The 27,662-nt window shown below is 41.3% G+C and overlaps 1 protein-coding gene across 1 annotated transcript in view; it reads right to left on the bottom strand.

Moving 5' to 3' along the window:
* The window catches only part of RSRC1 (arginine and serine rich coiled-coil 1), a 174,940-nt gene that overhangs the window by 31,994 nt on the left and 115,284 nt on the right, over positions 1-27,662 (bottom strand). Inside the window, exon 5 of the mRNA XM_048506927.1 lies at positions 7,557-7,622. Coding sequence (XP_048362884.1) covers positions 7,557-7,622 — 66 coding nt within the window. The remainder of the gene's footprint in view (positions 1-7,556; positions 7,623-27,662) is intronic.

The following is a 27,662-nucleotide window of genomic DNA, read 5'->3' as shown; positions in this document are numbered from 1 at the left end:
TAGAAAACACAACAGAAAGTTCTCTAGATGCTAAGGCTGATCAGAAAATCTGATCGGAAGCTTTTGGTTTACCTGCGCTGGCCTACTGCTTCCTTGCCCACCTGGATAGATATCCTGGGGTTCTGTCCAATGAACTGCTTGTCCTGGGTAAGGTAAGATTATCATTTTTGCAGATGATGGGTCTTAAAGACCCAGCCTCGTGGTTTGGGAGAGGTTGGAGTTGTTAAAAGTGCTGTCTTGTTAACTACATTTGAGCCATCAGCATTCTTTCCTTCTAGATGCAGCTGAACTGACTGCAATGATCTACACTTCTGCAATCTCGTATTGGGCTACTGTAATATGCTATATGTGGAGCAGTCCACGAAAGACAACTTGGAAACGTCGATTAATGCGAAGTATTTGTTCATTCGTAGCCTGGGGGTCGACCATTGAGTATATAATTTACATCTAGGTTAAACAGATTCATTGCTTGCCTGAATCCAAGCTCAGTATAAACTGCTAAGGCTTACTTTTAAGCCATGCATGATCTGGGATCCACATGTCTGAAGCACTGCCTCTCCCTATACGAATTTGTGCCCCAGCTACACTCTTCCAATAAGCTACTGCTGGTGATTCACATTCCTAGGCTCCCTCAATCATTCTGTACCAGCGCCTGTCTCTCTTCAATCATGATACCATATGGAAGGCCCTACTAAGAGAGGTTATGGAGTGTCCTTTTTTAAAAAAAAAGAAAAGAAAATGCTGCACCACTGTTTTATTTTCTGGGTTTGGGTTATGTTTGGGTGATCTGTGTTTTCTTTGTGGGTTTATTGGGTTAGATTCTGTAGTAATTTCTGCTAATGTAAGGGATTTCCACCAATAGAACCTAACTCTCTTACCTCCCCTGTCCCCTGATTTGCTGCTCCTGATGGTCAGGGAATCCTTAAGAAAGAGATATGGGGTAACTTGGAAGTTTCAACAGTAGTGGGGAATTTGGAAAAATTTCTCCACCTTTCCATTAATGGAAATACAACCAATTATTTTTTGTTGTTTTTGCGTGTTATGGTTGATCTTAGTCTGTTAATCTGAAGGAAATAAGTACCCTAAATAAATAGTTCTACTCTGTCCGGAGATTTCTGATTAAAAATCATTAAAATACTACTGAATAACTAGAATGTCATTCAAGTTGAGAAGCTTTTCTAAATTATAATGAGAGAAATGTATAATCTCTTAGCCATCTACAGTTCTAGAAAAGATGGAACATTCTGGATCACCAGAAGAAGGGTTCTCTTGTACAAAGAAGACAACTGTGGACTTTTTAGAAATCAGCTCTGGAATGCAGCCTTTGCAAGAGTTTGCAAGTTTAAGGAAGCTCGCTAAATGCAATGCAATAATTTTGTTTGACTTCAAAATAGGAATGTAAACTAGCAGTTAGAAAAGAACGGATTAGAGGTTTGGGAATCTATGCTCAATATGAAAATTGAGAGATACCTATTTCATAAAGATTTCACAGAGAAAACAGAGGACAAACTTCCACGTGAAATACATTACACAAGGATCTTAATAAACTCCTGATGTAACCCCTTACATAAAAGCCCAGAGACTTGAAAGTGGTTAATCACCTGCTGTGTACTATTGAGATGACAGACTGAGTTAGAGGAAACTATATTCTACTTTGAAGTTATAATGTCCATGAAGCACAGATGAGTTATCCAGTTTTCACTTTCATACAATGCCCTTTTAAATACCTTCCAATTTTGCTTTAAGTTAAACTACAAAAAAATCTACTCAAATGCCATAAAAGCAGGATAGAGTACCATGACAGTGATAAAGTGGGCATTCTTGTACTTATTACAGCTTCAAGGGTAGAGATAGTGGCATAGCATTGATGGTAACTTTGCAGCTGAATCTAAAAGGGAGGGCTGAAAAGAGCTGTAGAGGCAATATGACCCTGACACTGCTGTAAGGGACATTTACGATGGTGCCAGGGCACATATGCCAGTGCTGGAGGGTAGCATGTGAGTGTGACATGGGATGTCAGCGCTGCCGTTGTGTGGATGCATCTCCAACGCAGGGGCTCACACCAACACCAAATGTGCCTTCCCAGAGACAGGGCTGATGTTCGTCAGCTCTTAGCTCTTTTGGTCAGCTTTCTCAGGACACTGTTCAGGGGGCTGGGCTGGAAACAGCCACTTTTTCCAGACAAAGTTACACCAGCAATAACCGTGATCCAGCCCATAGAGCTGCATAAAACACAACTCCATTGGCTATAGCATTGGCCTTCTCCCACCCACCCTCTATTGGCTATAGCATTGGCCTTCTCCCACCCACAACTCCATTGGCTATAGCAGTCAATAACGGGTCCCTTCCCCCTTTATAAACACCTTTCTGGACATATAAACTTCCCAGCAGCTAAGGCACATGGTCTGGAATGCTATCTGACAGTTACTAAACATGTGGATTTAGCATGAACATGGGTTGCCCTTGGTCAGGAGTTCAAGCACTTGGAGTTAGCACTTTGCAACATCAATCTGACACTTTGCACATTGGGCTCACTCTCAGCACCATGGGCTGGCACTGTGTATGGTTGGGCTTAACCAGAACACAGCAACCCTCCCAGGAGAGCAAAGTCCACACCCTCATGTAACTCCACTTGGGGTCACCTGGTAGTCGGCCACTGGTGCTGCAGGAGAGATGTGTGGTTGCCCTCCATGCATCAATAAAGCCAAGAGGAGCCCTAGAGGGTGGGTGGGAGAAGGTCAATGGGGCAGGTTGTGTGTGTGAGAGGCTGAGGTCAGGAACATATACGACTACAACAACCAGGCCAGCTGGTATTTTTTTTGGGGGGGGGGAGAGAATCCTGGCCCCTCTGGCCCCACTCTTTCCCCTGTAACCACTGTGACATCCCATAGCAGCAGAGAGTGACTCCCAATGGAGAAATGGGAGAGAATGAAGTCATGGCTGCACAGATGGTACAGGACAGCTGCAAGATGGACAGGAGCTAGGGTGAACTAAAAGCAGTCATACTGGACCAAGGGATGTACCACCACATGATGCAAGTGTTGAGCAGGAAGCCTTCAGGCTTCAGCTGATGCCTCATGCACCATTGTTGCTTTCCTCAATAGATGCTGCACCCATCACTATTTGCAAAGCTGAGTGACCAGGCCCACTACAGAAGCATGTAAGGGAGCTACCGTGACTGGTGCCAGACAAAGCTGAAGCTGCCGTACAAGAGGCACCACGCCACGCATCCGTGGAGTGGAGTGAGGCTGGTAGGCAGCCAAAACAAGACAGTTGTTTGAGATGAATAATAAAGTTCATCTTTATTGTTCAATAAAGTTTCCATGCATACAAATGTGATGTCCTTGTGTTCCTGTTGGAGAAAGGGAGGGGGCTGGAGAAATTGAGTTAGGGGTGGGGAAGAAAAGTCCTCGTAGGTTGCAAACCACCCGAGTGTGCATGCTGCACTCACCCCACAGTTGTCCAGGGCACACCAGACAACATCATGCGGAAGGACCGTTTCTGATACGGAGGAGATCTGAGATCAGGTCAAGCATGGGGTGAGGTGGGGTGGGGATGAGACAGACAGTCATGGGGAAGCTAGAGAGTGCCAGGGCACTCTCTTAATGGCAGGGGGTCCTGGCGAGATCATGATGACTCACTGGGTTGTGAACAGGGCAAAGGGAATGACTGCCCCATTCTCTGGGCAGCTGGACAAGATGGGGAAGTGGGTGGTGCCATGGCCAGGATGGGCCTATGGGTGAGCCTACAACACTCCCTGCCCAGAAGATGTCACCACCCTCACAGCAGCTGCCAAGGGACACCAGATAGAATGATTGCCAAGTGCTGTCCCCTGCCAACTGGCACCTGCATGGTCAAGGGAATCACTATCTGATCAGATATGCAATTCTCAGGACCATCCAAAGTCATTGGGGTCTTTGCAATATTTGTGATTGGTGCATTGGACTGGCACTCAGCGACCTACCCAGTTATAGTGATGACCAGGAATCCTGCAGGAAGCAGGAGTTTGAACTCAAAAAGCACTGTAATGATTTTATTGTGTGTGTGCGTGTGTGTGCGTATGTGACTTTAAACTGAGAGCTGAGTTGGAGAGAGAAAGGGGGTGAAAGGGGGATGATAGAGTTATATGATTGGTTGATTCTAGAGTATGTGTGTGGGAGGGCTGTGCTAAATTGGCAGAAGGTGTCAGAGAGAGAGGAGAAGGTGACAGGATTTCAGAGTGAAAGGACTGGGAATGCCAAAACTCTAGTCAGAGAGAGTTAAAGTTCTGTGTGAGCATGGCAGAATGTGTTAGGGATTCTGAGTGAGAAGTCATAGAGGGTCAAAGCTTTGGGAGAGAATTAGAAAGTCAGAAGGTATACAGAGAAAGTCAGAGTCTCAATAAACTGTTAGACAAAATAAATACAGAGAGTCTGAGAAAACTATGAGAGAGAAACTGTCAGAAAGTGTCAGAGTGAATTTATGTTGAGTGAAGTCCTCATAGTATTTGTTGTCTCAGTTTAATTTTGTTTTGTAAATATATTACTTGAAACCTTGAAGTTAACTATCAATTATAAATAAAATCTTACTTTGTTTAAAGAAACATTTTATTATGAAATATGTAGGCCATCCGCTTTGCCTTATAAGCTCATACACACTACCAAAAAGTTGATAAGGGGTTTGTTTTTTGTGGGGGAAGGAGGAATTTCTATTCCTGGTGGCAGCTACCATATGGAGAAAAATTAAGGGAACATATATTAGTTGGCATTTACATATTTATTTGTAAAGAGAAAAAGACGGGACGTGCTTTTGGTGGTAGGGGGTAGATAGTCAACGCAAGGTGCTGTTACCCCTTCCCCTCATTAGGGAACTTCATGTCATACACATTCCAGAATGCTTCTCCTTGCATAGGTGCAGCCACACCACCTTGGGAGCAGGGAAACTACCTATGAGCGTCTGGCAGACTCTTTCGCTGGGAGCATGCTTTCCGTGGCATTGCAGCTCATTTCTGGATCTACTGATCAGCATGCGATGGGGCAAGTTTCTCCCTATAGGGGGTTAGCTATAATGGGGGTGTGGGTGCCTCTGACTGGGGTATTATTCCTTCCCATGGGTTTTGGGCTGCCCCCAAGCCCTCTCCTCCTATCTTTCAGGGGGCGGGGACTGGATGGCAGGTGGGAGCTCATCTGCCTTCTCCATCTTGTTGGCTCTCTCCCTTCTGGCCATTCCTGCGCCACTATGGGCATTACTAATGTGAGACATGTACATGTCTATTATAGTACTGTCAAACACAGTGTATCTGGGTAACATAATTAGAAAATTAACATAAAAGAAAAGATTTACTTCAGATGTAATGAGTGCCCAGTCTGCTTTGAACTTAGAGAGAAGAAAAGCTTCAACCATCTTTGAACAGATCATTAAACTGAAGTTTAGGAAATTTGAACATCTATAATCACCTCTACCTAAGATAGCAAGCAAATTGAAAACTATCAGTTTAAAATATGTGAGGCTAATTATGCTGCATATTTTCAGTTTTGCAATGCACATTAGCAAAGTTCAGTATCTGGTGTCAGTCAACTGCCTGTATAATAGAAACCTGTTTAGGGAGGCCCTGAGTCATTGAAAAGTGCAATTAAAGTGATCATATCACAGGCTGGTGTCTTGTAGATAAACTAACATGGCTGCTGGGATTTCTGCAGGTAGAAGAACAGCTTGGTCTCTCACTAACCATATTCAGATATCAAGATAAATGACAGTTCCTAAACCACAATTTGATTAAATTCCATATCAATGTGACATATGAAAGTTACTCAGCTAACTATAGCTTGTTGGTATATCTCAAAGCAGAACTCTAAACCAGTTTGTACACAGTTTGTTGTACACAGCATGGTGGTTTGTCATGATGCTGAAATCCCAGATTGTTCAGCAACATTGGACCTCTCAGACACCTGCATACAGAGGTGGTAGCACAGAGCAGAAGAATAGTCTAACCACGAGTTGCAATCAGCTTTCTCAGGATACTTCTTCTCCCCCCCCCACCTTTTCTCCATAATTCACCTCCTCACTAATGATAAGTGAATAGAAATATGAGCTCCAGTCACTACCAAATAAAAAAATGTAAATTCAGAGGTGAAAGGTTTCACTTAATGACATACTATCATTCAGTTTGACCACATACGTGATACAATCTGCCCCAGACAACACACTGTTACTGCTAAAAGCAGTTCATAAGCCATACATTGCTATATCTCAGAGCAGAGCAGGATAGGGGATTATTCCCATTCCTACTACTCACAAATTCTATCCAATGAAATTCCTGGGGTTATCTCAGGGGAAGCATTTGGGGAACACCGTAAGCTACAGTGGGAGGAGGGCAGTCATGAAATTCCATGTTTATTTATTTATTTATTTATTGTATTTGCATACCGCCCTCCCCGAAGGCTCAGGGCGGTTTCCAACAAAATAAAAAGTTAAAACATCATATATATAAGTTAATTAAAATACATAAAATATTAGACTAGAGATGGCTTCAGCTATTCTATTCCCCCTTTTATGAACCCACGGGAGGCCAGATGTTTGCTTTTTGTTGCAGTTGATATCATCCCGGCTGGCCAAACGCCTGGCGGAACAGGTCCGTTTTACAGGCCCTGCGGAAACTTTGTAAGTCCCGCAGGGCCCTGATCTCACCTGGAAGCCTGTTCCACCAGGTAGGGGCCAGAGCCGTAAAAGCCCTGGCCCTTGTAGAGGCCAGCCGGATCGCCTTGGGGCCAGGGATCACCAGTAGGTCCGCCTCCAATGAACAGAGGGGCCTAGAAGGCCGATATAGGGAGAGACGGCCCCTTAGATATGCAGGGCCAAGGCCGCGAATGGCTTTAAAGGTCAAAACCAAAACTATAAACATGACCCGGTACTTGATCGGCAGCCAGTGCAGTTGGTATAGGACCGGAGTAATGTTGCAAGTGGAAGTGGATTGAGAATAAAACCGCCAGTAGTACAGGAGCATTGTTACAATGCAAAGCTCATACCCCAGGATTGCTTGATGTAAAAATGTCTTCAGGCTTTTCCAGCAATGAGGGGCTGCAGCTGCTCCAGGCCGCCATCCCCACAGAGACTTCCTGGTGGCATGGTGAAGCTGGTAATGCAGAATGTATGCTGCCAAGGAAGCCCCAATGGACTGCATAGATTTAAACACCGTTTTTGGTGCTATAAGTCTATGCTGCCCAAAGGGGGCTTCTCGGAGGCCAAGACTGCCGGTGTAGCGCACTCCATCCCCACTGCACCAGTAGGGGCACTGGGATGCTGGAGCCACATCCAGTGCTACATTCCAGCACCAGGGAGGACCATGGTGGCTGCACACCAGCAGGATCGCCCCTCCACCAGGGTAAGTGCCCCAGGGAGGGCAAATCCACTGGTGCAGCTACACATCACTCCCATGAGCTGATTTGCCCCCACCCCACCCCCCGCATGAGGCTCAGACAACATATACCAAATTTCAGTTCTTTAATTTATCAGAAAGTAGGTTAAAATGCTTATACTTCTCTGAGTGAGCTATAACATTGGAAGTTATGTTAACTTACCTTCTTCTTTTTTCTTCTTTGCCTCCTCACTTCTCTCTTTAGCTTTTAATGCTTCATCTGCTTTAGCTAAAAATAAACAAAACAGTCATTAGTTTGGCATTGGCTGCTTACAACAGACACTTGTATAACAATTCAGAGGATCGTTGTATGAATAGATTTTGGCACAAGATCATCTCAACTTACAGATGTAAGCATTATAAGGAACATCATATTGGCACTAAAGAAGTGGACATACATCCACAAAATGAGCAGGAACCAGGCAGCTCATCAAAATGAGGTCCTCAAATTGCTCTGTCTTTTATTATGTAGCAATTATGATCCACCCATGTGTAAACTTTCAGCAAAACTTTTTTGTCTTTATTAAATAGTGTACATGTTAGCAATCTTCATATTGTTGTGATAATCAAGGTACAATTGGTCTATTTCAAGGGTCTGCAACCTGCGGCTCTCCAGATGTTCATGGACTACAATCCCATCAGCCCCTGCCAGCATGGCCAATTGCCCATGATGGCAGGGGCTGATGGGAATTGTAGTCCATGAACATCTGAAGAACCACAGGTTGTAGACCCCTGCTCTATTTGTTGACAGGGAATACAGCAAAAACCACACCAAAAGACAACAGGTACAGTGTAAAAGTCACAGTAAAGCAAAAATGTAAAGCAAAATGTAAAGCAAAAAATGTAAAGCAAAAAATGTAAAGCAAAAATTATGCATGGGATAGAAAATGTTGACAGAGAGAAATTTTTCTCTCTTTTTCACAATACTAGAACCAGGGGGCATACATTGAAAATGCTGCGGGGAAGAATTAGAACTAATAAAAGGAAACACTTCTTCACGCAACGTGTGATTGGTGTTTGGAATATGCTGCCACAGGAGGTGGTGATGGCCACTAACCTGGATAGCTTTAAAAGGGGGTTGGACAGATTTATGGAGGAGAAGTTGATTTATGGCTACCAATCTTGATCCTCCTTGATCTGAGATTGCAAATGCCTTAACAGACCAGGTGATCGGGAGCAACAGCCGCAGAAGGCCATTGCATTCACATCCTACATGTGAGCTCCCAAAGGCACCTGGTGGGCCACTGCGAGTAGTAGAGCTGGACTAGATGGACTTTGGTCTGATCCAGCTGGCTTGTTCTTATGTTCTTATGTTCTTATGTTCTTAATGCACCGTACCCAGGCTGCTAAACACAACTATTCAGTCTATAGAATAATGTGAAAAGTGATTTAATAAGCAAATAAGTACAAAACAGTGTAAATTATAATAAACATCCAGCAATTAAAACACTTCAATAACACTACAGAATCTCAATGCATGCAAACCAATTTATCAGTGCCATAGACCAAGGTCCACAAAGTGTATAAGTACACAATAAATTGTAGTGCTATACTGTAAAGGTCTCTGGCTGTCAAGTCACACAAATATAGGCTAATGTCCCACTCTGGAATTAACGGGCATCCAAGTTTTAGAGGAATTAACCAGTCCAATATAGAAATTCCTGGTGTGCTGGCAACTACTACAGAGGAAAGTATTCTGTGGTAGAATCACATTTTCATAACGTCTGCATCAGTGTGTGAAACCTTTATTCCTGCCGCCATCTCATTCAGGGGGAATTAGAGGAACATTTTCATATATCCCCATAAACGGCTAAGATGCACGTTCCATTTTGTTTAGTTCAGGGTTCCCCATCAGAATGATGTCAGTTGGGATCAATCAGGGAATGTCAACTTTCCAAGTCAGAGGATGTAGGGGGCTGCCTGGGCGTGACACGTGCAGGATCTGATGCCAAGATATTTGACAAGGACCCCTTCAGAATCAACGCGCCGTTCAAACAGACTAGCTGCTCAATGAAATGGGCCTCTCCGCCCCCGCCCCCCCGTCTTTACTATTCGTTTTAGCAATCATATTCATTCATGTTACGACAGCCTATTCTAAAAAAGAATCTTCTTTCGCCTCTTCCTTTATTTCTCAATTATCTACAAGTTGCTCAACTGCAGGGGTTTTAAACACTTTGCTACAGATGTTAAAGAAGATTAAAAATATACAGCGCAGTAACAAGGGACTATCAATATACTCTGTAAATTAATTAAATTTCTGTTTTAGCACATCATTTATTCCAAAGCATTGATGTCTCAAAGGGGCCATTCTCTTTTATTGCCATCTCTCTGCATGATGAGTGAACTTCATGAGAATAAGTCTCTAATAGCATTATAGTTGATGAAGTATTAAGTTTTTTTTAAAAAAATATTGCCTTGTCAAAAGATAAAGAACCAAAATATGGCTAGTGAGGCTTCAGAGTAGACCTTACTATGCGCTAAATCTATCATAAGACAAGCACAGGGCAACAGTTGGGTTTTTTTTCTCTTTTCGGCACCAGCACATCAGTTATATGAATATTCGATTTACATATTAAGTATGAAGGACATGAATGCCACATGACCACAACTTTCAAAGCCTGATGCCTCTTTGCAGTCAGCAGCTACACCTTCTGAAAACATATAGCTTAAATACTGATGTCCTGAAATGATAGAAGCAATTACAGAGACATCTGTTTCCATTTACAAGCTTTTAGACACACTTAGACTGCATTTAAAGTCATGAAATATTAAAACTTTTCTGCCAGTAATATCTTTACAAGAATCTATCAAATTAGATAATAAAAACAAACCGCTGGCAACTGTAAAGACTTTTACTTCATTTACACTTTATTCTCCCTAGTAGCAGGGCAAGGATAATAGAAATTCCATTTGAATTCAATTTTGGTTATATGTGTAATTGTAGCGATACCCCTTGAGTCATGTAAAATGCCCGGCTTATGTTTCTTTCAAATTATCATGCTCAGATTCACATTCCACTCCTTACAACCGTCTTCAATATGTATTAGCAAAGCTCATTAGACTGAAATTTAATAATGCAAACATTAGGTGGGTTTCAAGATTCTCCATTATCAGCACAAGATGGATGGCTTATATATAGCTCTTGGGCCAAGCAGGCAAAATTTAGATTCAATAAACTACCAAGCTTAAATTTGATTTATTTATTCCACTATGCCAGTTTGTTCTTCCATAACTGATTTGTTCTCTGCATAGGAACAGTTCATTATATTTTTTGAAAAATAGCTAAGTAAAAAAAGTTTTAAAAGAGTATACAGTATATACCGGCATATAAGACGACTGGGAGTATAAGACGACCCCCCCCCCCACTTTTCCAGTTAAAATTTCCAGAGTTTGGGATATATTCGCCATATAAGAGTACCCGACGTATAAGATGACCCCAGACTTTACAGATGATTTCCCAGGGTTCAAAAGTAGTCTTATACGCCAGTATATACAGTACCTTGGTTAGCAATGCATCTTTTGTTAAGTATAACCTATACCAGGCCGATTTTCTATCTTCTATGTTCCAACAGACATTTTTAAAAGTTTTTTTTAAAGGTGACATTCATTTTTCCTTCTTGATCATCGTTTGAGCAAGGCAGAAAAAGAATAACAAGTACAAACTTCTAAATGACATATGATTTAATGTATCCCTGGTCACTTATTTGTAGCATGTTACACTGGTACCGGTGAGAATGGTTTTCAACTAATTTTTTTTAGAACTGAAATGAAAGTCGGTTTTCCAAAATGTCTAAATGGCAATATATTATGGCTAGCAGAAACCAAAATGATAAACCTCAGTGTTTCCTTTTCAGCGTAATACATGAAAAGTACTGCAGGTAATTACAAATGCTTTGCTTTGAATCCATAAAAATTATAATCTTTGGAGTTTCAAAGATCAAACTCTACTCAATAAATATAATTTTGTTGCTCTTTAAAAACTTTGAAGAAATATGTGAACACACACACACATATATAAATATAAACAGACTGATCATAAGCTGTTTATTAAATGTGTAATAAAGCAAAACTATGACACTACAAATAATTCCCACACCAGATAAAATCTGCTTCCTCAACACTGTATGTTTGAAATGGAATACAACAGTATTATAGTGCTAAGTGAGAAGTTGCTTATCAATTTTAACAGGACTTGTAGTCAATTATTTTCAGCACTAGTACCAAAGTCCATTTTAACTGAAAAGAAAATGGGGTCTAGAAAGTGGAGGGGGAGTTCTCAATAGGCAGCCCCCACTTGGAAAGCTGGATACTGGCTTTGGGAAGGGGCCCCCAACAGGGTTTCTGTGCAGATGGGGAGGGTTCTGCCCATCTCTATAGCCCTCCCCCCCCAATTTTGCAAGTTGGATTCCAGGTTTGGTAAGGGGGGAGGAGAGGCAGGAGTGTGCCTGTGAAGATGGGGAGAGTTCTGCCCATCTCCATAGGCAAGACCTCAGGCCATGTGCAAAGGTGGATCACTGATCGGCACAGTGGGAAGGTAGGAGGTCGCAGGGTGCCTGTGATGATGGGGGGGGGAGTTCGCCCTATCTGCATAGGCAACCCCCCAGGCTCCTTTGAAAGGTGGGTGGTGGCACTGGGTATGAGGGAAGGGAAGGAAGGGCACTGACAGCCTGGGCCAGAGTAGCAGCAATTCCTTGGGGGGGGGGGGTGTGCGTGCGTGCGTGCTTGTTTGCATGAGTGAGGGCAACACAGAGGCTTTCCTTTGCACACTGTCAGGCGTTTGTCCCTGACCCTTTGTGAATTGGGTGTGTTAGCAAGGCACGCAGCAAACCACTGTCTTCCTTCAGGGAGAGGGGGTAGATGGAGCTCTCATCACAAATCAGAAAGAGAGATCAGCGGATGTTCTATGGAAAGCAGTCCATTCCTATCAGTATAACTAGCATGCCGAACTACTATGTAATAAACAGAAAATCTTCAAAATGTAGGAATAAAAAAGAAGAGGGGTTTGGATTTATACCCCCATTTCTCTCCTTAAGGAGACTCAGAGGCTTACAAACCCTTTTCCCTTCCTTTCCCCCACAACAGACACTTTGAGAGGCAGGTGTGGCTGAGAGAGTTCCAAACTGTGATTAGGCCAAGGTCACCCAGCAGGAATGCGGAGGAGTGGGGAAACAAATCCAGTTCACTAGATAAGACTCTGCTGCTCATGTGGAAGAGCAGGGAATCAAAACCTGTGTCCGGGCGCGGCCCTGTCCCCAGCGCCCGGACTCAGCACAGCAGGCAGGGCAAGGGCTGGCAAAGGGAGAGACAGCAGGATAACAGCAGACAGAGTAAAAACCAGCAGAGTGAGTGTTGGCAGGGAGGGGCCTCTCACAGCTGAACCGGCTGTGAGAGAGGGTGATGAGCTGCAGCTGGGCCAAGAGGAGGAGTAGATACAAGGAGAAGGGAAATGGGCCTCTGGAGCTGCCGCTGCAGCAGGGACTGGGGAGGGCATTGGCAGGGGAAGGGAGTGGTAGGGAGACAAAGAGCTTAGAAGGGGTTGCTGCCCAGCGCTGTGGGGAAACAGGCTGGTGAACCCCGGGCTTCACACCGGCTGCACACCCACCCCACCCCTTTGAAGCATAACAGGGTGGGGCAAAGAAGCCAGAGAAGGGGAGAAGCAATCAGAGGGCTCTCTTCTGTGAGGCAACAGAGAGAGGGAGAGGGGTCAGGCAAGCTGGTGGCTCTGGCAAACAGCGCTGGGACCCCAGGCCAGGGTACGGGAGGAGGGTACAAGGCGTGGCCTAACGCAAGGCGCCCTGTGGGCAAGACTGTTCCTTGGCCCTCAGGGCCAGGCTAAGATAACATCGTCTGGGGAGTCCATCCCCCAGGTCAGGGAAGGTGGGTCGGTACAGCCACCTGCGGGGCCGGGGCAACTAGGAGAAACGCCACAACCTGGTCCCCCAGATTAGAGTCAACCTGCTCTTAACCACTACAACATGATGGCTCTCCAACAGCAAACAACATCTGTAAACATGTGCCAGAGTTCACTAATACTTTATGGTAGTTGATTAGAATGTGGCCACTAGAGTGATGACCAAGCCCAGGGCTGTTTGCAGAGATGCAAAAAACCCTGAACTTGGGATACTCACATTAGCCCCCAGCAGAAGAAAATAAATCCATTATAAAACTGCTGCAAACAAGTGATGAAAATCTAACAGCAATAATGGAAGCAATAAAGAATAACTTGTATCTGTAGTATCTAATATTTCTCACCTTCCTTGAGTAAACTGAAATATTAAATACTAACTTGCAAGGAATTTCCACGTTACATTTGTGCTTCTTTATGTGGTAAAAATAGCATAGTACAATCTTGATAAAAGTGAATACTTATTTTTAACTGTGTTTGGGATATTGATATATTCATCAGCGTGTCACACATAATAACAAAAGAGATTTTTTTCATTGGTTACACTTCATGCTTTTTTAAGGTTTGGTCATTAAGGTAGTCTCTGCAGTTCAGGAAGGCAAGCACAGAAATGCAGGGAGAAACCAAACAAGTCAGTAATCAGTATTTATTTACACCAAACACTAAGAAATAGTTCTCATCGTTGCATGTATCATAGTACAAATCACAGTCAAGGCTGTGCAGTGGATGACATGCTCTGAGGAGACCAAGGCACACATTCTTAATCACCTATGAAACTCACTGGAGATATCTTTCAAAAATAAAATGTGGTGGAAGGGTCACTTACAATGCCATGAACTGCTTGGAGCTTTCCCCTGAAGGAAGGGAACACTCAACGTTTCCCAGAGTTGTGATCACTCTACTTACAAATTGCAGAACACTGGGATGGTGGTAGACCCTACACTTCATGCATTGGTTGCAAACTGTACAGAGTCCATTCACAAGGACACTCTGCATACCAATATCATGCAGGATACACAACAGGGCCAGAGATTTGCTGAGCATAGTCATGCTTCCCCAAGTCATAAATACCTTTCTTATTTCCCAGGTATGTCTATAAAAATAAAGATGTGGTGGCATCAGCAATTAAGTTGAATGAAACCAGATACTTACCAAGCCCTAATAAGTTTTCTTTCAACGCTATTAATTTTAGGGAAAGTGGGTAGAGGTTTGTGCTCAACCTGGAGAAAGGTTTGGCAGAATGAAAGTGTAAAAGCCTTCCCTATAGCAAAAAATGTCAGAACTCTGAAAGATATTTCAGTAAAACACTCCTATCCCGCAGCGGCCGAGGAAAGAAGACAAAGTTGTCTTGAAGACTGCTAATGGGAAGTTATCCAGATCCTACTCAAAAGTAAGTTATCCATAATTACTGTGTAATTTGGGTTGGAGAATGACTTACACATTGCCATAAATTACTTGGAATTATTCTTTGAAGGAAGGGATAAAAACTGAGAGAATACCCACACAGTCTTCCATAGTTGCAATTGCTCAAACACATGTTGTAGAACACTGTGATGATGCCACACCAGGCATTGAGAAGCATTAGTTGCAAACTCTTCCTGTTCCAATGTGATGAAACTTGCAGACTATTTTAACTCTGCAGCATGACAATCTGGTTTTTTAAAAAGCATGATGGAAGTCTTTTATCAAGTACCTCGTTTTACAAAACAATAACTTCTGAGGTTTTAACCTAAACATAACCTAATACTTGCAAATGGAATTACTTGACAAAAAAAGAAAAGCTCTCCACCACCTTTTCCTAGACCCAGAATCCCCTTGTGCTTCCCAAAAAGACCTAGCAGGGACCATGCAACCCCCTAAACAATATGATGCCACAAAGGACTGCAATAAATAGTTGGAACTGTCAAAAGCTGGCAAACTCTTAGAGTTGGTGTACTTGTGTAAGAGCAGATGGGATGAATTTCAGAGGATTTCCCTTTTATACTGCAGCTCCCCGAGCCACATAATTCACCACCCAGGAAGGCAAAAAAGCTCATCAACGTGATGCAGGGAGTCCACAAAGAAGTAACGTCCTAGTTCTGAACAAATGACTAAATACAGGTTACACTGTTTTTTAAAAAATAAGAGAACGGTTATCACTGAGGAAAGTGCCACTGGGACAAACATAATTGCAGTAATTGAAGATTATGAACTCTGACACATTGTGAACAAGCTTACAGATGGCTGGAAAAGATCTAATTGGCTCAGAATTGAGCATGGCTTAAGCTATTACCAAACATGGAATTAAAGGAAGGTGCTATTTTACACTTGAGATGGCTTTAAAAAGAATCCTGGTTTAGCCTTATTATGTCTCTCAACTTTATACCACAATTTGTTATTTTACACATTCCCTTTTTTTGTTTATAGTCATAAATGCTTAATGTCCAGCATTCCATTGTAAAAGATGCAGGTCAATCTAGTATGCAACTATCATATGATGCTGCTTTCCCAATAACAGGACTGGCCATTTAATTGACCCATTAAAATATTTTTTTCTTGTCCAGTTGGGTAGTAGTTAAATAGTTAAGACAATATTAACCACCACTCCCTTATTCTATCAAGAGACACACAAGTTAATTGTTGTCATTAAACTACACAGCACTGTGACTATTTATGTACGAATTAAGGGTTGGATCCACTGACATATAAGTAGAATTCTGCATTCCAGTATGTATTCCCTATATTGCAGCCCTTTTTATCTTTTAAAATGTTGCTCCTGAGGGTTATCGGATCTTTGGAAACTAGAGTGGATACCATTCAGGTGCATGGAGGAATTCCTTTGGACCCCAGCCCATGTAATTAACAACTACTCTAAATTATTGTCAAGAGGTTTAACAATTCTTGACTATTTCTATAATAATTATACATCCTTGCATTAAATTGAGAGTCATTCCTTATTCATGTTGTGGAGGAAGGGGAGGGGTCCCTGGAGGGATCCACCATAGAACTTCTTTCCAAGGCTGTAGACCAGAGGCGTACCAGGGGGAAATGGTGCTTGGAGATATCTGTTCTCTGGGTGCCCCCTCACCGCTACACCTGGGGTGGGGCCCACCCCTGCCCGGCTGCTAGCTCTGAGCTCAAGGCTGCTTTTGATTGGCTGGCTGCAAAAGGCATAACTCTAAAGGTTGTGTGAGATTTTGAAGAGGGAGTTTTAATCAGAGTGTCAGAGTGAACAGGTGTGTGCTGATTGGGCTCCATTTTAAACTAGTTAAGCTATTCTGTTTGAGATAATGGGATATCAGATTAAAAGAGGAATCTGTACTACGTCCCTGGTGAAAACAAACCAACAAAAAACAGTGACACTAGCAGAACCAAGTGTCACTGTTTTTTGTTGGTTTGTTTTCACCAGGGACGTAGTACAGATATACCGCAAATATTTGTATATAAGAACCACTAATTACCAGCCTTTTGTTTATTAAAATTTGTTTCTTTGCCAAACTCATGTTTCTTTGTTCATGTACTTTAAACAGCCTCTGGTACCTGCTTTTTCGTTTCTGACAGAAGGAAAGTGGGTATTTTTGTGTTTTCTCAGAGCGATTTTCTCTGCCTGACAGAGGTGCCCAGTTGAGCAGCTGAAGAGCATTTTACTGGTTATTATAAATATAAAGGTGGGATAACAGAAATAAAGTAAAATCACCATATTCTGCATCACATACTGCATCACAATATTAACAGACCAAAGGACTGCTCAGACAAAGCATATGTAACAGTTGGAACTTTTGGAGGGAAAATCTCCTCAGGGCACTAGTGGGCAGAAAGAACGTGCTTGGGAATGTGACAGTTTCATCCCCAGGAATGGCCCCGTTGCCACTGGGGTAGCCTCCTATGCTGGCGCCACAGCAGCTTTCGAATCTGGCCATTGTGCAGCGGCACGGCTCCCCAACTCTGGTGTAGGCATACATGCCACTTATGCCATACTGAGTGGCAAACACATTGGCAGTGAAGTCGCACTGCATCCAGAGCACACACCCCTCAGGATTGCACTGCTTGTTGCTTTTATGTCCCATTGATTTCAACTGGAAAGTTGAGCATGTACATAAGTTTCATTCAATTACATCAACAGAACTTAAAAGTGTATAACTTATGACTGTATCATGTCTTCTCTATCAACCAGATTTATACAAAAGAACACCAGCAACAATAATTACAGCTGCAACAACTTATTGTAACAAAAATGTAACTGGGAAATTCAGGATTAAAAATAAAACAAAACAAAAGTAGTTCTTTTAACTTTTAACTTTACTATTTAACTTTGCAGCAGTTCTTTATATGACAAATTAGTTCTTCAACATAAGTACCTGTGACAATGTGCGGAGCTGAGTAGTTTTTTTCTGACTGAAGATGCATATGTGGTCCTATCATGCCTGTATTCAAAAGGAACTCTAACAAATGTCATTACATATACAAAAGAAACCACTATAATGACTAGCAACAACTGAACTTATTTAAATTTTAAGATGCTAAGTAAAATGTCTGTTTTTTTCATACCTACAGACACTAACAAAATTAATTTGTCTGGATCAATTTTTTTCCATTTGTGAACGAAGGACTAGAAAGACTTTTCTAGCGGTCTCCATGTTTTCTCTTAAGCTGTTGAGTCCAGTTACTACATCAACTTGATTCAGAATAAATCTGCCACCATAGAGGCTAAGATTCTACAGCATATTTTTAAAAAAGAAAACAACTACGAAGACTTAAAGCATTCAGCACTGGAAATAAATATAAATGGCCTTATAGCCTTACCACTAACTATTATGCTAATGGGAAATATTTAAGCAATCTCTCCTCAAACAACATTTGACAGAACAGAACATGAAAGTAGATTTTCTGGGGGAAACAAGCAACCTTTGTAAAGAATAAACCTTCTAAGCGGCATACATACTGGATTTTCACAGTTCTTGGTTTGAGAGAAGGTAAAATAGGTCATTACCAACAATGTCACATGGAAGGTAGCCATCATTAACGCTATAATCAGTCACACACAAAACGCATCTCATTAAATATACCTATTGACAGTAAACCACAATTGTCGACACATATATAATTATTAACTTGAATGTAAATACCAAGCAGAATTAAAGGAAAGGAAAGAACTAAAGGGTACAAATGTACCTGCATTGTGTGTATCCACAGAGGAGCTGTTCTCGGGAAAGACAAATTTAGGTGAAGCAACTGGTACAAGTTTGACTTAACTGATCCCAGTAATTCCAAAGGCTATATTTAAAACAAAATGTAGATGGATTTTTTTGGCAAATGGACTTTAAACTATAAGCATTTACATTTTGCCCTTCATTTTGCAAGGTTTGAGAGACCACTGTATCTTGCATTTCCTATGGAAAGCTGCGCTACAGACTTGCTGATCATACAGGGGTGTTGCTTCTGCTGTAACAAAATCATTTAAAACTAAAAACTGTAAATCAACATATAATGCTTTGCTGGGTCAATCCAACTGCAGCGCACAGGGAGTACAGAATTGTCAGTTAAAAATCAGACGGAATCATGCAGATAAATCTTCAGAAGCTATGTTCAGTTGATAGAAATCTGCATAAAATTCAATTTGTTTGATATACTGGGCCAGATGAGATTTCTGCATATGTGCAGAGATGACTATGGATCAATCTAAATGCCTCCGCATTATTTACAGTTTATGGGAATTTGACCACATTCCCAATGTTTTGCACTGGTGTGGATATTTTTAGCTTGTTCTAAACTGAAAAGAATCTTGGAACAGAAATATTATAGAGTGGGAAATTTTTATTCATAGTGTGAAAAGTGGGAGTCAAATTAGTTTTTAACAAATATACCAAAAATGTCATAGTTGTACAAAAGGTTCAGTCTAAAATACTAAAATTTACATTCGATTATACCAGCTATTTGGAAATAAAATAGATACAAAAGCTAAGGAATACATAGCATAAAAGTATCAAACGTTTGGTTCTATGCTTGATTACTTCCTTGGGTTAATGCATTCATAAAGGTGACTTTCACAAAGAACTGGATATTCACTAGATGGCGCAACTAGAATAATTTCCACATTTAACCATACTGTGTCTGTCTGCTGGAATGAAACAAATGAAACAACAGATAAAGCACTTACTATTGGGGATTTCTCTAATCCTGAAGTATTAAGTTGAGCAAAACCCTTATGATCTATTTGTCCCATAAATGATTTCAGCTATGAAAATGTACATCGGAATAAAATTATGCTAAAGCAAAGGATATTTTCAACCGGACTATGCTTCTCTTATTTAAGATGGCATTAGAAATGTCACACCAAAGAATGCAGGTGAGAGTAATTTAATTATATCTGAAGATGGAATAGGTCGCTGATTATATTTTTCAAACCATGCTGCCGAAAATGTAGTTCCATGAAGAAAAAATCTTTAAAAGCGACTTTAAGCGAATGACTAATCAAGAAACTAATATCGACAATATTTACCCAAAAGCAGGTGTTGTTAATCACTCTTCCTTTTTAAATGGTTTTCACATTTAAAGTTTAGCGGTCTTACTTAAACTGTACTCAGAGCAAAATCAATTATATAACAGGAAAAAAATATTTCCCCCATTCCCCAATGTAATCATTTAAAACACCTATAAATACGTACGCAACACATTCCCCTGCTTTTCTTTAGTGCTAATATGGTTTACGTTATAAAATATCAGGAATGCTTGGAATAAAACCTGTGCTCGCAATGCATCCATAATATCCATACTTGCATTTAGCATATTAGCGGAAGTGTCCAAAACTTATATGTAGGTTATCCTAGTTTTTTAACTATTGACTTAAGATTGTGCTGCCACAAGTTATACACTAAATTAAGTCTAAAAGCAAACTGTTGCATTTAGCCTTTTCCTGCAGCCACTGCAGAAGCAAATACAGGCAGCTCAAAATCGTGCTGAACTGCAAAAGAGCTACAGAACCATATCTCAGATAATGAGAGAGAGAAACTGAATAAGAGAATTAAGCGCTGCGCTGAATTTCCTATACTACCGTAAAAGGAATGTTCCAAGTAACAAGCCCTTCCCCCTAAAGATCAGTCTTTAGGTGGTCATGATTGATTTTTTTTGTCAAATGAAAATGAGCATCTTTTACACTGACAAGCCACTAACTAAAATGCAACAAGCATATTCTATTATTAATTACAAGGCTTTCATGCTATTTTTCTGTTATCTATTAACTTTATCAAAGCTTGAAGAATACTTTTCTGATGAATATTCAAATATGATCTGCTAGATTATTATAATTTGAAATAAATTTGCATAAATTCTCAAGATTGTATATTAGACGATCATATATTACTGCATAAAGCTATTATGTATTTACAGTGCAAACACATTACAACCACCAATACTATTGATCAGTGCAAATGATAAGTATAGGATATAAGTGCAGCACTATAAGAAGTGGCTCTGTGTGAATTCATTTATGCCTATGGAATTATCTGATAGCCCCTCAAAGTATATCACAGATAAAAGAATATCCATAATTATTTCCCCTAATTATCACATATAAATTACAGTGAATGTCCCATATATGGAGGCTCTTGACAAATGTAAGCAAATGCTAGCAACATGACAATACATTCCACATAGACTATTCTACCACCTGGTGATCACTGACAGCTAACGTGGCATAGTTGTTAGAGTGTTGGACTAGAATCTGGGAGAACCAGATTCAAATACTCCCTCTGCCATAGAAGCTTCCTGGGTGACCTTGAACAAGTCACCTACTCTCAGCCTAACCTACCTCACAGAGTTTTTGTGAGGATAAAATGGAGAAAAGGAGAACTACGTAAGCCATCTTGATTCCCATAGGGGAGAATGGTGGGGTATAAATCAAAGTAACATACCAACCATTGACCACTGAAAACTAGTGTGGAATATTGGCTAGATCATCTGACTTAGGCCCAGAGGCATAGCAAGGGGGAAAAGCGCCCAGTGCACTGGTGCATCCTCTGCCCCATCCCATCCCTGAATGCCCGCGCCATGCCCCCATAGGGGCACGCACCCAGTGCGCCGCGCACCCCCAGGCCCCCTTGGAGCTACGACTCTGCTTAGAAATTCAAATCTCAGTTTAGCCATGACACTCAATGGGGGACCTTGAGCTAGTCATTACCTTTCAGACTAACCTTTCACATAGGGGCGGTTGACAGAATAAAATTTCTTGAAGGAAGAAAGGGCGAGAAAAAAACATCTAGTTGAATCCAAAGGTTACCCAAAATGCTAGTACATGCGTACAGGAGAACAAGGATCCACAGCAGGAGTGGGGGAACAGGAGAAATGAAGTCCCCTCTGCTAATCAAAAACAATCTTTGGATTTAACCTATAATAAATAAATAAAAATTGCTAATGTGAGGGAACCATAATTTTGAATATTATCCAGATAAAAGCAGAATTCCCTTGTGATTTATTAATTATAATATTTATATCATTTTTTTTCTTTTTGGCTCAAGACAGCTAACCTTGCCAAAATTTTCTACATATTGGACATCTGCATACACAACTGACAGAGTTTCTTTGTCAATAATAATGCCTCCCTTATCACAAGATATTCAAATAATGTAGGTAATGTTAGAAAACGTTTTTTTGTTTTGTTTTTTGAAAAGGCAGAAATGATTTCTACTTGGAATATCTTCTCCATGTGCCTCAGGAAACATCATTCCTTCTAGAGATCTTTCAAGTGGTGGCTTACAGAGTCTTTAAAACATGCTCTGTTCAACAAAAAATGCTTAGCAAATGGATATACTGTGTTATACTGCAGTCCTACTGGAGAGGGCTGAATTCAATTGTGGAGCTGGTGTGCAGCTGTGCCGATGTGTTTGTCCCCTCTGCTGACACAAGGGGGCAAAGGCTTTGGTGGCCGACCATCCCTCAGCTTTGCAGCAGCAACACCTGAAGCAGGAGACATTGCAGAGCTGTGCTGATGGCTACTGCAGCTGTGCTGATGCCAGTGGGGAGGGGGGCAATCCAAAGGGTGGAATCAAAATTAGTCAATTTCCACCCCGAATTTGCCAGCAGGTATGCTGCAGACTGGGGCTTGCACTTATATCACCCTTTTAGGCGGCATAAGCCAATTTAGCCCTATGAAGGGCATCCAGAAGTGGGTGAGGGTGGTGGTGGTTTTGTTTTTTCTGCCTCCCTGCACAGGCAGAATGCCCTCTGGAGGTAGCAGGGCGGTGCAGCAGTGGCGCCGTCCTTGGCCACCTGGGGCTGTGGACTGGGCTGCCCATTTCACAAAACCGATACATTTTCAGCATACTTGTCTGACGTACCTTAAATATAAGACAGAAACAAAGTGCATTGATACCTGAAAATTTAGAAACGTGCATGAATTTCCTATTGCCAAATAGGAAAAATCCTATTTTCACATCCTAATGACTCACATTATGATTAACTACGGTACCAACAATATTTAGCATTCCAATCAGAGCTATAAGGGAACAAACCAAATTACACAAAAGGGGGAGTGGATGTTAGGAAGAAATCAGTAGAAACTGACAGATAAAAAGTTTGGTAATAGCATCCAGGGGCAGTCTCCCCAAAGGCTCTTCAAATCCCGGTGACTGCCTACTGTATTAAGACTGTGTTTCTCATCACTTAATGCTTATTTTCATCACTTTGCTTAAAATATTGATAATCAATTAGGGCTACGTCTGTTTTGCCACAGAATCTGTGTCACAGTCTATCAGACTGTCAGGGCCAATTCCATCCTCATTCAAAGTTAATTTTTTCTTCATAAATCTGCCTTTGGAGGAGTCATTAGGCGCAGAACATAGCCTGAGGTGCAATCACCTATTCTCTTTCATTGGTGGCAGGCAGAGAAGGTGAGGGAGATTATTAGAACTTTGGAATGATCACAAAGCAGCGTGCTGCCTGTCAGATCCCCCCAACATTTAATTCATCTAGCCAACTTGCCAGCACTCTTGCCAACAGTTTTAAATGGACATTATTCATGAACATCTGTGACATGCTGAATATTCTGAGCGAGGAATGATGAAAAAGCAATGCCCCCTTTGACTTGAAAATTAATTCTATGGTCAAAACAATTAAGACTATAACTAACATGATTTGTGATGTTATTTTTAGCCATCCAAGGTGTTAAACTTCAGAAAGAAAGCCTATTGATTAAAACAGGGTTTTTTTTAAAAAAAAACATGGAGGTACCTTGCGAGTGCTGGGCTGAAAACCCAAAACTCCAATAATTTTTTTTTTTTTAGGCAATGAAAAATAAGTGCACGACTTCTGTTCTAAGCAAAAGCAGCTTGTTTTCATCAGCTTGTTTCTCCTGATTAAGCAATTAGCTAGCTACACTATTGGGTTTGTTGACACAATTCTAAAGGTCTGCCAAATGAAATGACGGATTCGATTTTAATACAATGCCATATTAAATTACAGGGCACTTTTCTTGTAATGGACACTCAGTTACAGCGGATGAGAACAGTTCTCTCAAATCAAATGCATTATATTTATTACTTCTTACTCGGGTCATAATAGATGCAAAACCAACCCCACAACTAGGCAGGCTGGAAGCTTTATCGCATTGATCTGAGGCAGAGCGGGGTCACAGTCTCAGAATGGTGCAAGAGGCATTGAAAATAATGTTTGAGATGGAAAAGAAAGCAAAATAAAAAGTGAACTTTGGATTTTTAAAAACAGATTCAGTTTTTTATTACGTAACAAAATTCAGACCCTCAAAGAGGGGAAAGGGTAGAACTTAGGAATGAATACATAGAATGAAGAGACAGGCAGGTAGAGAAAACAAAGAGTTGTAGGGAATATTTTACACATAAAGGGCATTTGTATTTAGGTAGCCACAACAAGTAGTATCAGGCCAAAATGATGAAAACCGGAACATTTTTTGATGAAGAGGCCATTTTGCTGGGATTCCTTCAGAACAATGTTTTTTGTGATTGCTCCTAGCCAATGATTGATTTGTTAACTGCACATTTTCTTTTATTGCTATAAACATACTGTCGATGGAGAGAAATTTCTTGTGGAATGGTTGTTAAAATATTCAGCCACTTCTGATACTCATAAATTAAGATTGCTCCTCAGGGGTTTTGTAAAAATCGCACAGCTGATGTGGGTAAAGTGTCTTTGCTGTTGTTTTTTAACTCTTGAATATCTCTTTTGGTTTTTGTAGCTTAAGAACTTAAGAACATAAGAAAGAGCCTTGCTGGATCAGACCAGAGTCCATCTTGTCCAGCACTCTGCTACTCGCCGTAGCCCAACAGATACCTTTGGGAGCTCACGTGCAGGATGTGAAAGCAATGGCCTTCTGCTACTGCTGCTCCCGAGCACCTGGTCTGCTAAGGCATTTGCTATCTCAGATCAAGGAGGATCAAGATTGGTAGTCTTATCAGCCTTATCAGCAGTTGAACCTAAATAAGGTATAAATACACCACACATGTCATAAACCAAGTAGAAATCTATGGGACACAGTTATCTAACCACAGGAAATGATATTGAAATGATAGAGTTGAAGTTATAGTATTGGTTCCATATGTCACAGCTGGCACAACAGGAAAGAAGGCTACAGGCTGGCATCTCTGGGAGCTTTCTAGGTAGAGTGATAGATGGAAACGATACCAGACAATGCATGACATCACTTCCACCTGAAAACCCAGATGTGACACAAACTCCTTGGTTGATGCTCAAGCTATCTTTGAAAAATTCACAGTTTGATGGCATGGCCAGAGTGTCACCGAACACATGTTCCCCCAGGTTTTCAAGTAGATGTGATAAAACACATCACAGGACAAAATTTCTAGCCTGGTCCTTTCTCCTTGCCACTCAGACGAACAAGGGCAGGAAAACGGGCCCAAATGGGATCCCTGGCAAAAAGACCAGAAAAAAAATATTAAGAGTGAGAAGAACTAACAACATTAGTAGATAAGCAATGTCTATTATAACAAACTTTTACAAAAATCTGTGTTCTTAAATCTTTTTAAAGTGAGTTTAATCATTTTAAAATCATTGGGCAGCCAGGCCCTAGACATATTTACTCATCATGGGGAAGCATTCTATTCAAGGCAAACACATTTTCTCTGCCTACAGAGAAGACCCACTTGTCAGGAGACTGTGTCGGCACTCAGTCTGATGGCCGCTTGGTAGATTTTAGGACTGGGGACTTAAAACCTCCTTCGAAGAAATCCACTGTGCACAACCTTGCAGATGAAATTCAGTTAGGAAAAGACTGCCAGAGTCTAGATGAGAAGTTACTAAACCATGTACAGGAGTATTAGAAAGTAGATGAAGCAAGAAATGACTCTTTTTTAAAAAAAGGACAAAACATGAAAACCGCCTGAAAGGAAGGGGAAGAAGGAATTTGAGATTACCCCGGTGATGAATGCCGAACAGACAAGGGACAACTAATTTTTGCAATGATAGTGGAAGAGGTGGCATAGTCTGTGAGGGGAAAACCAGCTCCATCTTTGAAATACCCAGTACCCAGGGAGAAAGCACAGAAGGAAAACAAAGACAGAGGTCAGTAGATTCCTACAAGGATAATCGAGATAAAAGGGCCACCAAAGGAGAGAGAGAGAGAAGCAGAAACAGCAGCAGCAAGAAGGCGAAGAATGAGGAAAGATTAGTGCCACCAAAGCTGTAGTTGGAGATATTAGGACAGTTCAACATATTATAATTACTGCAGGGAATAGGGATGTAAATGGACAGCTTTGAAGCTGTGAATCAGGTAAAGAAAAGAAGAAAATGGAAGCACATTGTTGAACCAACATTCAACCAGGAAAAAATTGTCACTGGAAACATTCGCTGACAGATGTCAGTGGAGTGAAAGTAACAGAGGAAGGCTTGAAGAGCATGAAGGAAAAAGGAGCAGGAGCGAATTCAGAAGCTACAATGACTTGGATGGGAAGAAGATGACGAAGAAGAGTTGATTTTTATACCTGGCTTTCTCCTCTACATTTAAGGAGTCTCAAAGCGGCTTACAATGACAATCATTTCCTCTCCCCACAACAGACACCTTGTGAGTGGGACTGAGGGAGTTCTGGGGGAACTGTGACTGGCCCATGGGCACCCAGCAGGCTTCATGTGTAGGAGTGGGGAAGCAAACCCAGTTCATTAGATTAGATTCCACCACTCGTAACCACCACACCATGCTGGCTCTTCAAGGGAAAGAAGGAACCTGGAAGCAAGTGGAAAGAGTAATCACAAGAGACTGAGCAGGAAGACAGAATGAAAAAGAGGACCTGTTTTTAGAAAAAGCAAGTATGGGTGGGTAGAACAAGAACCTGCAAGAGGGGGAAGCAATTCTGGGCTATAGTTAAGAACAGGTTTAAAAAAGTGGACCATTCAGAAGATAAACCATATTTTTATGGATTTAGTTTTACTTAACACTGTAAATCTCTTTGAAAACGTATCTTAGTGAAAAACAGCTAATAGATTTATAAAGACATAAACGAAAAAGAGGGTTACTTTAAAGTTTAATAGCTGTCAGTCTTCCTTGTAAAAGCCTTGAGGATAAGTGCAGGACATAAAAAACCAGGTCTGGGGAGGGGAAGTATGGGAATTAACATAAAGGAGATTTAAATCACTGATTAAAACCATGGTTTAAATCACAATGGGAAAGACTGGATTGAAATAACTGACTTTAATAAAGTTTCTAACTTTGTAATTCACACACTTACTAAACAAAAGTATTCTATTCCAGTTAGAAGCTACCAAGGCGCACAATCAAAAATCTTTGGTCATACAGTCAAGAACCCAACTATGTAGCATCTTAAATTAGGACCAGTCCAGTTAAACTTAACAGTATGTAATTTTTTGAGTTCACTAGAACTCTTTATCAGAACACAAAAGTAACATAATTATTTGTCACTGGGTTAGTTCTAATACTGGCATTGAATGGATTGCATTCTTGGCTTTTACTTTTGGAAAAACAACTTGATATATGGCAGGATTCCTCAGTCTGGTGCTCATGAGCGCCATGGCACTTTCTCAGAAAGTGAGCAGGGCCACCATGAGGCAAGGATTGTTATTGGCTACCCTAATTCAGATGAAAAGACTTTCCACAACTACAAACTACAGCCACCGCCGCATAGGTGTCAAACTCAGGCCCTCCAGGTGTTCATGGACTACGGTTCCCATCAGCCCATGCCAGTAGGGGCTGCTGGGAATTGTAGTCCATGAACATCTGGAGGGCCTGAGTTTGACACCTATGCGTAACTGAAGGTCAGAAGGATTGGTAAGCATCTGTGCTTTCCTTAGTCAGTCTGCCATTCCATTCTGCCTTCAGGCCTGATTGTTGCCATGAACTTCGTTTGCAAATCCATAGGGGGAGCTTTGTCTTGTTCTTAAGTGCAGGGA

This window comes from Sphaerodactylus townsendi, linkage group LG08 (genome assembly GCF_021028975.2).
Source record: "Sphaerodactylus townsendi isolate TG3544 linkage group LG08, MPM_Stown_v2.3, whole genome shotgun sequence".
In the NCBI taxonomy this organism is placed as follows: Eukaryota; Metazoa; Chordata; class Lepidosauria; order Squamata; family Sphaerodactylidae; genus Sphaerodactylus; species Sphaerodactylus townsendi.
The sequence above is the reverse complement of the archived record's forward strand: the minus strand, read 5'-3'. Positions and strand labels throughout refer to the sequence as shown.